This window comes from Amyelois transitella, chromosome 16 (genome assembly GCF_032362555.1).
Source record: "Amyelois transitella isolate CPQ chromosome 16, ilAmyTran1.1, whole genome shotgun sequence".
Taxonomy (NCBI): domain Eukaryota; kingdom Metazoa; phylum Arthropoda; class Insecta; order Lepidoptera; family Pyralidae; genus Amyelois; species Amyelois transitella.
The window spans coordinates 690,942-705,921 of record NC_083519.1 but is presented as its reverse complement, the minus strand read 5'-3'; the positions used below and the strand labels follow the sequence as shown (position 1 = coordinate 705,921).

The 14,980-nt window shown below is 37.5% G+C and overlaps 1 protein-coding gene across 1 annotated transcript in view; it reads left to right on the top strand.

Moving 5' to 3' along the window:
- LOC106136126 (fibrillin-1) overlaps positions 1 to 14,980 on the top strand; it is a 63,430-nt gene that overhangs the window by 14,262 nt on the left and 34,188 nt on the right. The window contains exons 3-15 of the mRNA XM_013336581.2: positions 3,120 to 3,202; positions 3,548 to 3,661; positions 8,396 to 8,503; positions 8,815 to 8,922; positions 9,230 to 9,408; positions 11,182 to 11,343; positions 11,683 to 11,770; positions 11,907 to 12,062; positions 12,447 to 12,636; positions 12,841 to 12,978; positions 13,430 to 13,546; positions 14,154 to 14,370; positions 14,682 to 14,892. Coding sequence (XP_013192035.1) covers positions 3,120 to 3,202; positions 3,548 to 3,661; positions 8,396 to 8,503; positions 8,815 to 8,922; positions 9,230 to 9,408; positions 11,182 to 11,343; positions 11,683 to 11,770; positions 11,907 to 12,062; positions 12,447 to 12,636; positions 12,841 to 12,978; positions 13,430 to 13,546; positions 14,154 to 14,370; positions 14,682 to 14,892 — 1,871 coding nt within the window. The remainder of the gene's footprint in view (positions 1 to 3,119; positions 3,203 to 3,547; positions 3,662 to 8,395; positions 8,504 to 8,814; positions 8,923 to 9,229; positions 9,409 to 11,181; positions 11,344 to 11,682; positions 11,771 to 11,906; positions 12,063 to 12,446; positions 12,637 to 12,840; positions 12,979 to 13,429; positions 13,547 to 14,153; positions 14,371 to 14,681; positions 14,893 to 14,980) is intronic.

The following is a 14,980-nucleotide window of genomic DNA, read 5'->3' as shown; positions in this document are numbered from 1 at the left end:
AATATTTCCCTAGTTAAAGGCATAACACTATCTAGTAGTGCAAAAGCATTAGGCCTAATTGAAATTAAAATAGCATACAAGTTGGTGCAGGCGTATTGACTCATACAGTTAAGTGGAAGAATGTGAGCAATGCGATCTGATCTTCAGCACGTGAGATTCATGACGCGATATGGTCTCGATGCGGCTAGTTTCTTAAGAAGTTTAAGGGGAATCGTTAGGTCCTCATGAGCCTTTATTTTAGTTCAAGTTTTTTTGATTAACACATATATCAAGAATCTTTCCGGTTGACGGAAATTACATCTTCCATTGTCTACAATCTTTGCACATTTCTTTCGCTTCATCTACATTCGTACCTCTCTTTGTCGGTTTAAGGTACTACGAGCTAGGACTTGCTCTTTCACAATATTTCTAATTTACCTAGGCCTACATTATACAATTTACGTATTCAGAAGTAAGTGGACCCGGGTCATCTCAGCATAGATGCAATTGGACATAAATCAGGACTATAATGATGAATTTAAGATTGGAAAGAAAATGCTATTCAGCTTTACAAGGTATTGTTAATATTATCTGCTTTTACTTTTTAATGGTTAAAATTACATGTATTTCTTTAATAGATCAAAAGTAAATGTTTTCAACCAATTTCTTAAATATACGATCGGAATACGAAATAGATAAATGAAAAATGATGGAATTAAAATATTATTAACTTTGTTTATCATAAAATTACGATTGCAATGTTTACATAAAATATAATTCGTTAGATAAAAATAATGTGATGTCTGTAGTAAATTTGTTCTAACAAGAGTTCAAAGGCTTTTATTGACATCATTATGACATCTTTGTTTACCTGGCTTTCCCGTGTATGTCTGTACATCATGACGTCATGTTAATTTATATCGTTCGTTGACTCCTACTGCTTGTTTAATTAAATTGGTGTTACCTTCCTCAATAACCGACATTTTAGAAGGTAAACATTCTTTCTTTTGTGTATCATGTGCGTTTGAACACCTTTCAATGCTGTGATCAATCTGTTAGGATTCTATAAGTAGCTAATGAACAGGTATCATGGGATCTTGTGACCTGAGAGTTTTTACAATGTATGTGTAGTGACTTTGATGAACTTGATATTCATTTCGTTCTTTCGAAGTGGTTAGGTATGTGTTGTAATCGTAATGATTTGGATTGTAGAACATTTACATTCATTTTATTTTAATTTACTATTAGTCCATTTTGTAAAGCCCTTATTTTTACTAGAATACGCCAGTGTCTTTCCCCGCTTTCTTGGGAAATCTTGTCTCATTGCACCCTTGACCTACATAAAAAAAAAAACAAATATTTAAACCGAGATGTTTCCCGTGGGCTGTGATGGGGCTGTGTGTTGATATGTCAGTCAAAGAGTCTGTCGAAAAATTTATAAATCAGTAGCAGCTAGATTGATTGACTCTGTATCAGGTTCAATATGGTTTTCCTCCTCGAATTGAATTTCCATCTTTACTTCATCATTCATCAATCAATCTGGTGTGATCATTGTATAATCATGATCTGTTTTTAGTCACAGCTATGACATCCCGTAGGTCAACTAGGAAGTGTTTGTCAAGCGGTCCGGTAATCCGAACTAGCCATACTATAGTCCCATCGTAGGCGTCCACGCGTGGGTGAATTTCACGCTTATAATTTCGGGAGTAGTCGGGAGCGGAACGGGTTCACTGGGTGAAGCAAGGTCGGTGCAAGCGGGAAGATGAGATTACCACGCATGTTAAGCAGTAAGCTGGTCAAGGATGAGAAATATAGCGTAAAGTCTTGAAACAAAAGTGATTACAACGAAAATAAATTTTGTTTGTGTGATTTTAGTATAATATTTTACACGATTGTTCAGAACGTCTTTCTGTGTTTCAAAAATTTTGTGATTTTAACGACTAAACCAAAAGGATCAAAGATAAATGCTGAGATGGCCAATATTTTTTAAGCTAATAAAAAAGTCATAATATTGTATTCGATTTAAGGAGATTAAATGCTTGTATAAAAACAGTAAATTTGCAGAAAGTTTTGTTTGGCCGATTGACAACCTCATTCTGCTGATGGTAATTCTTTTTTACAATTTTTGAACTAGTATGATGTACATATGTAGGCACAAGATAATCTCATTCGAAACTTAGATATGAAACATTTCAATTTGTAACAATTACTATAAATGCAACTGCATTACTGTTACAAGGTCTACAAATAAGGATTTTGGTTCAAAGTCTAAGGACAGTTGATACAATCCGCCCTCTGACCTCAGAATTACTTCGCTTATTGTAGCATCTCGAATCGCCACATCCAATGCTACCAATTGCTAGCACAAGGATATCAAAATCTATGCGGAGATGACGTAATAGTTAAGCTGCTAAATAAACTTAATTGTCATCTTTCGAGACATTATGTCGTCTTTTGTTTATAAGTCAGCGCATTACATTTGTGGCTCCGGGAGCGTCCCAGAAAGTGACGAGAGGTCCTTGGTAAAAGCTAATTCATGGGTATTGTTCATGCACTTTGAAGGAAAAATGTACTTAAAAACAAATGCAACTAAAACTCCACATTTCTTGAACTAATTTAAAACTATATATTTTCGTTAAAACAATTACTTATACATACATACATATGGTCACGTCTATATCCCTTGTGGGGTAGACAGAGCCATCAGTCTTGAAGAGACAGATAGGCCACGTTCAGCTGTTTGGCTTCATGATAGAATTGTGATTCAAATAGTGACAGTTTCCTAGCCCATCGTCTAAAAGAAGAATCCCAAACAAGCCTATCCCTTAGTCACCTCTTACGACATTCATGTGAAATGGGATAAGAAGAGACAACGGCCTCTGTGACACCGGAGGTCCCGGGTCGAATCCCGGCCAGGGCATGATGAGAAAAGAACTTTTTCTGATTGGCCTTGGCCTTGGATGTTTATCTATATAAGTATTTATTATAAAATATAGTATCGTTGAGTTGGTATCTCGAAACACAAGTCTCGAACTTACTTCGAGGCTAACTCAATCAGTGTAATTTGTCCAAAAAGAAAAAAAAAAAAAAAAAAAACAAAAAAAATAGATTTCGTACTGAAGATGTTATTCTTGTTCCAGCCCCCACGTGTGCCGCTCCCGCAATAGCACGCATTGCTGTCCCGGCTGGACCTCCAGACCAAACTCCCTACTTTGCGTTGTTCGTAAGTATTTTTTCTGTGTCCTGTCTTATAAGTTTTTAATATCATCCCAAAATAAGGCTGATAAGTTGGGTATGTCTATTTACATACATATAGTCACGTCTATATCCCATACGGGGTAGACAGAGCCAATAGTCCCGAAAAGACTGAATGGCCACGTTCAGCTGCTCGGCTTAATGATGGAATTGAGATCCAAATAGTGGACAGGTTGCTAGCCCATCGCCTAAAAAAAGAATCACAAGTATGTAAACCTATCCCTTAGTCGCCTTTTACGACATCCATGGGAAAGAGATGGAAATTAAGAACACCTGAAATAATTTAAGTAATTGTGAAATCTGTCGATTCCAGCCTTATGCCGGCCGGACTGCGGGTCTCCAGGCGCCTGTGTGTCTCCAAACATGTGCCGCTGTCCAGGCGGCGTGGAAGCTCCCAGTTGCAGACCGAATGCATACCCTTATATGCGTAAGTGTATGATAGCCTTAAATTGTTTACAGACATACATACAAAGAAAGAAGATGTAGTTACAGGAATAGAAAAGGGTATGCTGAGATGGTTCGGTCATGATGAATGGATGAATGAAAACAGGTTGACTAAGCAGATATACATGGAGGGTGTGGAGGGAAAGGTCGGAGTAGGAAGACCTAGACGAACGTATCTTGATCAAATTAAGGACGTCCTGGTGAAGGGTTAGGTCAAAAGTACCCGAAACCGCCGAGCTTGCATGAAGAGAGTTATGAGTGTGGATGAAGCAAAGGAAGTATGCAGAGATCGTGGCAAGTGGAAAGAGGTGGTCTCTGCCTATACCTCCGGGAAAGAGGCGTGATTTTATGTATGTATGTATGTATGTACATACATACATATGGTCACGTCTATATCCCTTGCGGGGTAGACAGTGCCAACAGTCTTGAAAAGACCGAATGGCCACGTTCAGCTATTTGGCTTGACGATAGAATTGAGATTCAACTAGTGACAGGTTGGTAGCCCATCGCCTAACAAAAGAATCCCAAGTTTGTAAGCCTATCCCTTAGTCGCCTTTTACGACATCCATTTGCTGTTCCCGAATCAATAATTAAATTTGTAGGTATGACTTGGAACGGTGTATCTGATCATTGCAATAACTATTCTGACGGTGGTGTTTATTACTTGAACAGTACGAACTTGAAAAGATGAAATAGCATTTTTTAACTTATTTGTCAAAATTATTCTTGTCCAATAAACAGCCAGACTAATAGCCCTGTCGTTGGATGCATTCAAATCCTTTACAAAACAAATCAGAATAGTAGAAACACGACAATCACCATTGTGTAACTATACCAGTTGAGTAATCTATACATATAATAAATCTGTAGAAAGGTCAATTCTGTACATTGAAAATATTGAAAAAATAAATAGCAGGGGGTGTTACTGGATCGACACCAAACACAAAAATGTGATTAAAAAAATTTTTGTCTGTCTGTCTGTATGTTCAGGCATCACGTGAAAACTTACGGTTCGATTTTGATGAAACTTGGTATAATTATACCTTATTATCCTGGGCGTAAAATAGGATACTTTTTATCCCGAAAAAATACGAAGAAAAAAAATCTTAATTTTTCAGTTTATCCATAGACGTTGTTCTGTAGAACCGCGAACACACGTTGCGTTACCCGCAGTGGATTTAGCGCCGTAACCTGTAGCGCCTAAAGTCGGCTTTGGCTTGAACCGTTTGCTGCACAAGCGGGCCGCTACTAATTACTATGAAAAAAATACTTCATAGCTACATTAATTCCCATCAAGCTGAAAATGAGTATAATTATTTAAAACACAATCAAAAGCATTATTTCAAAATTCCCCATGATTCCGGTTTAAGGAAAAAAATTTACTCACGGTCAAAGGTAAAAAATGGGTGTATCGCAATTTTCTTTAAAACGGTAAGTTTTTCAAATCGGAAAATTACCTCAGACATAAATTGTAGATCATAAAGTTATCTATAAAAAAGGTATCAATATTTTTTTTCAACAAAGCTACCGTTTCTGTGATATAACGATGCAAAAAGTTGCAAGGGTCATAATATGCATCCGTTTCCTTGCCACCTCTGAGGTAGTGTACTATTAGCGCGTTTTTTTTTAACATTTTTATTATTAAACTTGAAAAAGTCTGAAATAGGTTAGAATAAACACGTGTTTTCACTACGCAGTGGCACTCAAGACTAACTTTCGCATTTATTATTTAAAAAAAAATAGAATAACCCTAAGTGAAGAAAATCATCTTAGGACAATAATAGAGATTACAATTATCAAATTCAATGCAATAATCAAATTAAAACTAAAACTACTTATAAAAAGAAAGAAAAAAGATGACTACAAACTAAAATTTAATTTATAAATTGTACAGTCCTTGCATAGCATCAACATGCGGGAGTGTGCCCAGAAGGCTGGCAGCATTGCCAATTCGAATGGCAATGCTGATTCTCTGAGCCAGATAATTTCCAGCCCTCCGGTCAAGAGATACCTCAATTAGGTTTTTCGACAATTGTCGGAAAAGCTGATGGGCAGATAGGCCCCCCGGTCCCAGAGTTTCTACCCCAAAAGGTTCAAAAGTATAGATATTACCGATAACTACATATTTGCGCCTTTTGAGGTTTTTTGCCTCATTTGAAGCAGAACGGCCTTAGATTTAGTAACCTGAAGATGAGACTGCGCAAGTGTGTCGACACAAGTAGCATCCCACACCAAAGACCGCCCCAATCTCCAGGGTACCAAAGTCATACCATCCGGTCTCTTGGCATCATCCCGAGCCAGACCGTTTGGTTCTAGAACGGCTGGAACATGGATGGTGGCAAGAGCACGGAGGATTATATCATTTAGGGCGGCATGGCGTCCTAAACGGCCGGCACTCCTAGGGCATGAGAGGCCGTGGTGTCCATATCCGACAACGGTATCCCCGCAAGGACAACTATTATTAAAGAATAACGGTATTTCATGTGTTGAGCATTCTGAGATAAAGCAGCTATACGACCCTAGCCACGTACACAATTAAACAGAGAGACAGATGTTGTCTCAAGGTTTCACTACAGTATAAATGAAGGGACTGGGTTTCATTATACTTATGTATATTTTATATTTTGAATTCAAGTTAAAATTACCGACAGAACAATATTTTTACTTATATTACTGCTACATAGAGTATATACGAGACGTGCTTATGCATATTATGACGCTTGCAACTTTTTGCATCGTAATATCTCAGAAACGGTAGCTTTATTGAAAAAAAATATTGATTCCTTTTTATAGATATCTTTATGATCTACAATCTATGTCTGAGGTAATTTTCCTATAAAACTTACCGTTTTGAAGAAAATCGTGAAAATCCCATTTTCTTACCTTTGACCTTGGGTAATTTTTTTCCTTAAACTGGAATCATGGGGAATTTTGAAATAATTCTTTTGATTGTGTTTTAAACAATTATACTCATTTTCAGCTTGATGGGAATTAATGTAGCTTCATTCCTATTTTTTGGTCTAAATTGACCGGACTGAAAATAAAATGGAGAAATAAACCATCTACGCGAAGACCGACATCCGCGCGGACGGAGTCGCGGGGGAAAGCTAGTAACTTAATAAAAATAATGCTTTCAAGAAAAAGGACGTTACTATTTTCAAATCTCGAGTAAATTCCAATGAAAAAGTGAATAATCAAATCAATCTTGTAACAAGTTTGTTTCATAATCATTCTATCTATCTATTTAAAAAAAGAGATGGTTAATGTAATTAAGGACGTCCTGGTAAAGGGTCAGGGCAAAAGTACCCGAAACCGCCGAGCTTGCATGAAGAGAGTTATGAATGTGGATGAAGCGAAGAAAGTATGCAGAGATCGTGGCAAGTGGAAAGAGGTAGTCTCTGCCTACCCCTCCGGGAAAGAGGCGTGATTTTATGTATGTACTAGCTGTTGTCCGCGACTTGGTCCGCGTAAATTTCAAGTTGAATTTTGATCATATAGTCAGATACAGACAGACAGACAAAAAATTTAAAACAAAATTCTCTATCCGTTTCAGTCAAAATAATAAATGTACAGACAAAATATTTTTACTGTTTTATTATATGTTAATGTAAAATTTTGGCGTAAAAACGTCAGGCCCAAGGTTCGGACTGCTCATTAGCAGGTAATCAACTCGGGTGGAGCTGTGTAGATGCATTATGCAGTAGCGCATCTCATTGCACTGGTATCCGGCTTGTACGGCGCCAATCAGCTATGGATCAAGTGCAAATGCTGATGTCCAATCAAAACAAACGAAGTTAACAAAAAATTTCAATTTCTTGATTTTTATAGACTGTTACTAGCTGAGCCGGCAAACGTTGTTTTGCCATTACGAGTATAAATAATTATTAAGGAATTTCTAGTTTAAAAAAAATGTTAAGAGTGTACAACCCCTATCACTAAGGGGTATGAAAAATAGACGATGGCCGATTCTTAGACCTACTCAATATGCTTACAAAATTTCATGAGAATCGGTTATGCCGTTTCGGAGGAGTATGGGCGAAAATTTTATATATAAGATACTAGCTTTACCCGAGTCTTCGTCCACGTGGAATAGTTTTTTGGGCATCATTGAAGCCCTCAAGGTTGAATAATTTTCACATTCTCCATTATTTCTTTGCTCCGTTTAGTTGCAGCGTGATGTTATGTATTCAAACAAACTCTTCAGCTTTATAATATAAGTATAGATAGGTTTGGTCATGTTGAGAGGATGAATGAAAGCAGGTTGACTAAGCAAATATACAAAGGGAGTGTGAATTGTGGAAAGCGGACTGTTGGACTGGGAAGGCCTAGACGAACGTACCTTGATCAAATTGGGCACGTTCTAGCAAATGTTCAGGTCAAGAGTTCCCGAAACCGACGAGCTTGCATTAAGAGAGTATGAAGTAGCATTATGTATAACATATAGTATAAGTAACATTATGAAAGTGGACATAGTGGTGGATTAGTGGAATAGTAACTTATGTACTGGCCATTTTTATAATGCAATTAGAAAAAAGTGAAACGCCTGACGGCCGTAGATTGATGTAATGTTTTATAAACGAACAAAATTGTGATATAAGTATCTTAGGGTAAATGCAAAAAAATTGCTAGGTACATGAAATTTCAACTTTTTAGAGTTTCAACGTTTGCTAAATATATCTTTCCTGATACTAATCCATTCAATGTTTGCGCATGACAGCGGCGCGCATGCGTGGTGGTTGTCAACGAATCTGCATGAATGGTGGAACCTGCACTAACGGAACTTGCGCCTGCGCGCCTGGATGGAGCGGCGAATTCTGTACTGACCGTGAGTATATATAAATTTGTATATATACATTTCAGCTGTAGGTTTTGGGCCTTCAGAACTTGCTATAGAACTTGGTCGATTAAACAACCAATATTAGTTGTATTTTTAAAATAATTATAATTATGCCAAGCTGGAGTTCCGCTGTGTTTTTTGTTGCTTTCCAATTTGACTTTTTAGTAGAGTGTTACGTCCTATCATATCTAAAGATATTTCATCTCATAAATCTCAGGCTCTTATCAAGGAAGAACGTAGCGAAGAACCACATCAGGATCACGATTATGATCAATTTTCACTGTTCCTATCTCTTCCAGCAATATGCCGAGAGCCATGTCTGCATGGCGGTCGATGCGTTGCCCCGGATCGTTGCGTCTGCTTCCACGGCCTTTCTGGAGTCCGCTGCGAAATCGATCGAAGAACTGGTAAGGTCTACTTAATTCTTATCATCATTTTCATTATTTTCTTCTACTTCTATAATGCCGTTGTCGGATTCATTCTTTTGTCTACGATTTAAATGGGATCTTTAAAAATACATTAAAAGCAATAGATGAGCAGTTAAACGTTACATCTGAATCAAACACTGATCATCTTCTTATATCTTATCATCATCTTCATTATTTTCTTCTACATCTCCTTATCGTAATAATTCTTACTACAATTAAGAATGTACTAAACGCTACACATAAATACTAATATTAAAAATCTGATCTAAACATTGGTTTACTTCAGGACCTTGTTATACCGACACCAGGGGAGCCCTTTGCACCGGCGCCTTGGAGGGAGTGACGTGTACGAAAGGGCTCTGCTGCGCGACTGTGGGCGTGGCCTGGGGCCATCCCTGCGAGAAATGCGGAGATCTGGATTGTCCGCAGGGTTACATTCGGAATCTGGCTAATAAACAATGTCAGGTAATTCAATTTTTTTTGGTCTTTTTTAAACGGTTTTAATCAGGTTTTAATAGGTCAAATTTAGTAATTCAAATTTCACCCTCTTCCTGTCAACCGATTAATCTGAAATTTTGTATACACTTTGGATTTTGGTGACAATATAATTATGTTTATTCATTATCATTATAAATTCAAGATGGCCGCCGTTACAAAATGGCGGATAATTTAGGTTTCATTAATCCCATCAATATGGGTATCAAATGAAAGGGCTCAACAAGCAGAATACAATATACTATAAAAAATTGAAATCCAAGATGGCGGCCTCTACAAAATGGCGGATAACTTAGGTTTTATCAATCCCATCAACATGGGTATCAAATGAAAGGGCTCAACAAGCAGAATACAATATACTATAAAAAATTGAAATCCAAGATGGCGGCCTCTACAAAATGGCGGATAACTTAGGTTTTATCAATCCCATCAATATGGGTATCAAATGAAAGGGCTCAACAAGCAGAATACAATATACTATAAAAAATTGATATCCAAGATGGCGGCCTCTACAAAATGGCGGATAACTTAGGTTTTATCAATCCCATCAACATGGGTATCAAATGAAAGGTCACTATCATGGGCTTCTACAATACATGAAATGCAGGGCAGCACTGTGGATCACGCAGTCGTATACTTAGGTGCGAAACTGTTTGAAGAAGGTCAAGCCTACGTGGCTCTTAGTAGAGTAAGATCTTTGCAGGGACTACGTATAGAGGAGTTGGACTGCAATAAACTAACGGGCAAGAAACCTTGCAATAATGAAGCACTAAATGAATTAAACAGAATGCGAAATAAAAACTAAAAACTAGAAAATAAAAATAGGTAAAAAAACTTTTTAATTTAAACGGTTTTATGTTAAACATACATTGCAATGTTTAATATAAATGTACTAAAAACCAAAAAATAATAAAATAGATACAGTCATGGGAATTATAAACATATGCATAGAGTAGACTAAAATAAAACCGTGGGGCACGTCAATTGTCTACAAATTATAGACTTAATGTGCGATAGAAGAATCGTTTAATTCGTCGTTAGGCAGTTGGCCCGCAGACGGTGCGCAAATTACTTACTATTTTGCTGGCTAGCGAGGAATCGTTTCACTGCTCGTAGTTTGTCTTTAATCGACAAAACTTATGATAAAAGTACTACTCGCTCAACATTATGAAACCCTAAAACTCGCTTAATCGAGCTTGCTAACTTGTTTCCACATTCTAGCCCTACTTATCACACGTCCATCGTTGTCGGTTGAACAACTGCCTAATTATAGTGTAACATTACAAAACAAACATTTTAATCAACGATTGTAGACAATTGACGTGCCCCACGGTTTTATTTTAGTCTACTCTATGCATATGTTTATAATTCCCATGACTGTATCTATTTTATTATTTTTTGGTTTTTAGTACATTTATATTAAACATTGCAATGTATGTTTAACATAAAACCGTTTAAATTAAAAAGTTTTTTTACCTATTTTTTTAGTTAAGCGAATTCGCAAAACGCAAAATTCTAGATATTTTTGTTTGTGTCCTATAACCTAAGGTTGTACAAGTAATTGTTATAAAATAATTTAATAGTATGCTAGGTTTGTTAAGCCGCTTTTTTTGCTCATCCTTTAGTTTCGAAGTTATAATCTGAGCAGCTCATTTCTAATAGTATCAAAGAGATGAATTTCTTCGTTTGCAAAAGATCGTTATCACTGATTTTTTCGACATCAAATCTCGATCACAATTTCAGGACATAGACGAATGCGCCGCCGTGCCGCATCTGTGTACTGGTGGCCGTTGTATCAATTCTATTGGTTCCTTCTCCTGCGAGTGTCCACCGGGACAAAGACGACATATGATTTCTAATAACTGCGAAGACATAGACGAGTGCGAGGATCCCGATATTTGTCCGGTAAGTATTTGTATATTAATATCAATTTGAATTAATTAAAATGGATGGAATTTCTGTAAAATTGGATGTGAATTGAATATCGCGGATTACGAAAATATGATTAAATTTAGCAATTACATCTCGAGTCGCTGGAAAAAGATTATGAAGGACTGAGAATACGCCCTTGAGGCACTCCTACGTAATTATTTGAATTCCTTCAAATTTTTAATTATATTATAATATATCTGGATGTTTTTGTCTTCCATCTATGTTAAAGTATTGATTAAAATCTGCTCTCCAATTGAGAGATTAAGGAAATTTATTTATTAAAACTGATTAATAGATTGAAAATTATTTCAGAATGGAAAATGTGTAAATACCGAGGGCGATTACTTCTGTCTCTGTAATCCTCACTTCATTCCGAGTCCAGACAAGAAATTCTGTATCGGTAAGTTTTGCAACTTCATCTTGACAACCAATATTGTAAAAAAGACCCGATTTAAAAGATGGGTCTAAAAAATTAGGGAGGTTTTAGTGACAATTGTTTTAATATTTTTCTAGAAGCTTCACGAATTATTTCCCAGATGGTCGAGTTCGAACCTGCTACTCCTACCTGAGCGATACGGGAGAATGTGCGGATGCGCTGTCAATGCCACTCTCTAACCGCGACTGCTGTTGTGGGTACAATATGGGCCGCGCGTGGGGTGACATGTGTACTCCGTGCCCTCCCAGAGGATCTAGTGAGTATACGTTGTAACAGTCTCCTGTAGGATAACTTATATAAAAGACAGAAAATTATTTTGTTCTAAAATTGTTGTCTTTTAGATATTCCATTTGTAATTTTGTTTATGAATTTGACATATCAAAAACCATTCCTAATGTATATAATATATAATATCAAAAGTATAGTTATATGAAGTCTTCTTTCAAGTACTCCTAGTTTGGTTAACCAATGAACAAGTTGTTGTACTTTATCTTCACAATTTTATTTTAAACCTGTATCTAAACAGTGATAGATCGAGATCTGGCGATAGTGTCAATAGTTATTTTTGGAACTAAAATTAGAAGTGTGTTTTTATCATTATTTTGTGTCACGGAGTTAAAGTTTAACTTTCTATTTATAGCTGAATGGACCCATCTCTGCGGTGGAGGCATCATCCCTCCGATCTGGAAACGCAATCAGACTACCGGAGGTTTGGATTACGAGGATCCCACTGGAGGAGAGCAGCCCCCACCGAAACTTGCCAAAGTGAACGAGTGCACGCTTCGAAGTGGCATCTGCAACCTTGGTGATTGCGTCGATAAAGATATTGGGTGAGGAAAATTTATTTTTTCCACTGAATTGGTTATGCTTGTTGGAATATCTTTAACATTTCTATGATATTTGATACTGTTAGATTTGTTTTAGGAGCCTGGAGAGCAATTCGTTAGAAATTAACGTTTTTACATAACTAATCAATAAACGAAGCCGTAATGCTTCATCTCCACAGTTCCATGATCTAAGCTCATCATTTCCAGATACGAGTGCAATTGCTGGCCCGGTGCTGAGAAGACTGAGAACGACGGCAACCCGAGTTGTATCGACATTGACGAGTGCGCCCTTGAGTACTGCAAGGGTGGCCATTGTGTCAATACTCCTGGTTCCTTTGAATGCAAGTAAGTACACTTTGAAAAATATTCCATAGTTTGGGGTGAACTAGAAGCTAGAGCTCGAGACGTTGTTGATAAGACCAAAAATTTGAGTTTCCTAGTCGATACGCCCCTGGCTACCTCCGGCCGCTGATCGTAACAGCCATTTGTTCGTCGTGACTAACCTCGCTTCTTCTCAGTCATTCTATCATTGCGGAGGATCGTGATTCCATTTAAGTTTGTTTAAGATTGTCTATAGAGTCACGACCCTTCGCAACGATTGACTGACTAAGAAGAAGCGAGATTAAAATTAATAGCAATAGATTCTATGGTATCCAAGAATCAAAGATTTATAACAACAGGCAAAAATTTATATAAACTACGCTATAAATAAAAACTGTCAAGTTGATTTTGAATATTTTAAGTATGCCTACTATTTGTGGAGGAAGTTAAATATGAAATAAACCTTTTTGTTCAGATGTCCACCTGGATTTGACCCTGTCGAAGGCGGTCAACGTTGCAGCGACCAGAACGAATGCGAGATGACTCATGGTGGCATGTGCACCAATGGAGAATGCAAAAACTATGGCAATAGGTAAGTGATTGGTATGAAAAGAAAATACAGGTTGACAAACTAACACTTGTAAGACAAAAAGACGGAACGTAGTACGTACAATGCGTCAGCAGACCAAAACATAGCACAATTTTTGGTTTAGTTCATAGTGATTACTTCGATATTCAAACAGTATGTGCCGTGTAGTTCCCGGCACCAATACAAAAAAGAATAGGACCACTCCATCTCTTTCCCATGGATGTCGTAAAAGGCGACTAAGGGATAGGCTTACAAACTTGGGATTCTTTTTTAGACATTGGGTTAGCAACCTGTCACTATATGAATCTCAATTCTATCATTAAGCCAAATAGCTGAACGTGGCCATTCAGTCTTTTCAAGACTGTTGGCTCTGTCTAACCCACAAGGGATATAGACGTGACCATATGTATGTATGTATGTTCAAACAGTACGACATTTTCATGATAATAGAATAAACCAATAAGAAGCCGGCCCGGCTTGTAGTAGCCCTGGTTATGAAATCCACCAGAAAAATAGAAGGGAGAAACTACAAATAAAAAAGGGTTATCTAGTTGATTTAAAGCCGCAGAAAGTTTCGCTCCATTTGAACTTACTTCACTCATTTCACCAGATACGAATGCATCTGCAATCCCGGTTACGAATCCACCCGCACCGGTAACGCATGTCAGGACATGGACGAATGTCGCGACAATCCTAACGTGTGCCGCCACGGCCACTGCAGGAACACCCCCGGGTCTTACGAGTGTCAGTGCGATGTCGGCTTCGAGACCACTGCCGGGGGGTACTGTGTGGATATCGACGAGTGTTCAGACAGGAGCTTGTGTCAGGTGAGGATTGATGAGGAAGTTATCGTAAATTTGATTATACCTTCCGAACAAATTGAATCCCATAAATCTTTTAAATATCATCAATATTAAGAAGTTACTGTTTCTCCATAATTTCACGTTTGTAATAAATGTAACTATTTTGCCCATAAAAATATAATTTTTATTTCATTTGTAACTGCTTCAACTTAATGTGGATCATCATATGCATCACTGTTAGTGGATTTGTGATGATTTCAAAGTTTTTTAATTAAGAAAATCAAATGTCTTGTTATAATGCTAAAAGTTTTAATTAAAAAAACCTATCTTCCCAGGGAGGTCGTTGCGCAAACACCGAAGGCTCTTTCCAATGCGTGTGCGAGGCTGGCTACCGTCCGACTCCCGACCGCGGCGCCTGCGTCGATGTAGATGAATGCTCCGAACAACAAGTCTGTAGAAATGGCCGCTGCCACAACACTCCTGGGTCTTTCCGTTGTGAATGCACCTCAGGCTTTACGCTTAGCAATGACGGCAGAACTTGTGTTGGTAAGTTGAGCATCGTCTTTGTTGATGAAGTACATATATTTGTCGATCTGAATGAGAGTATTTAAATCATCAGAAATGACCGCGTTCA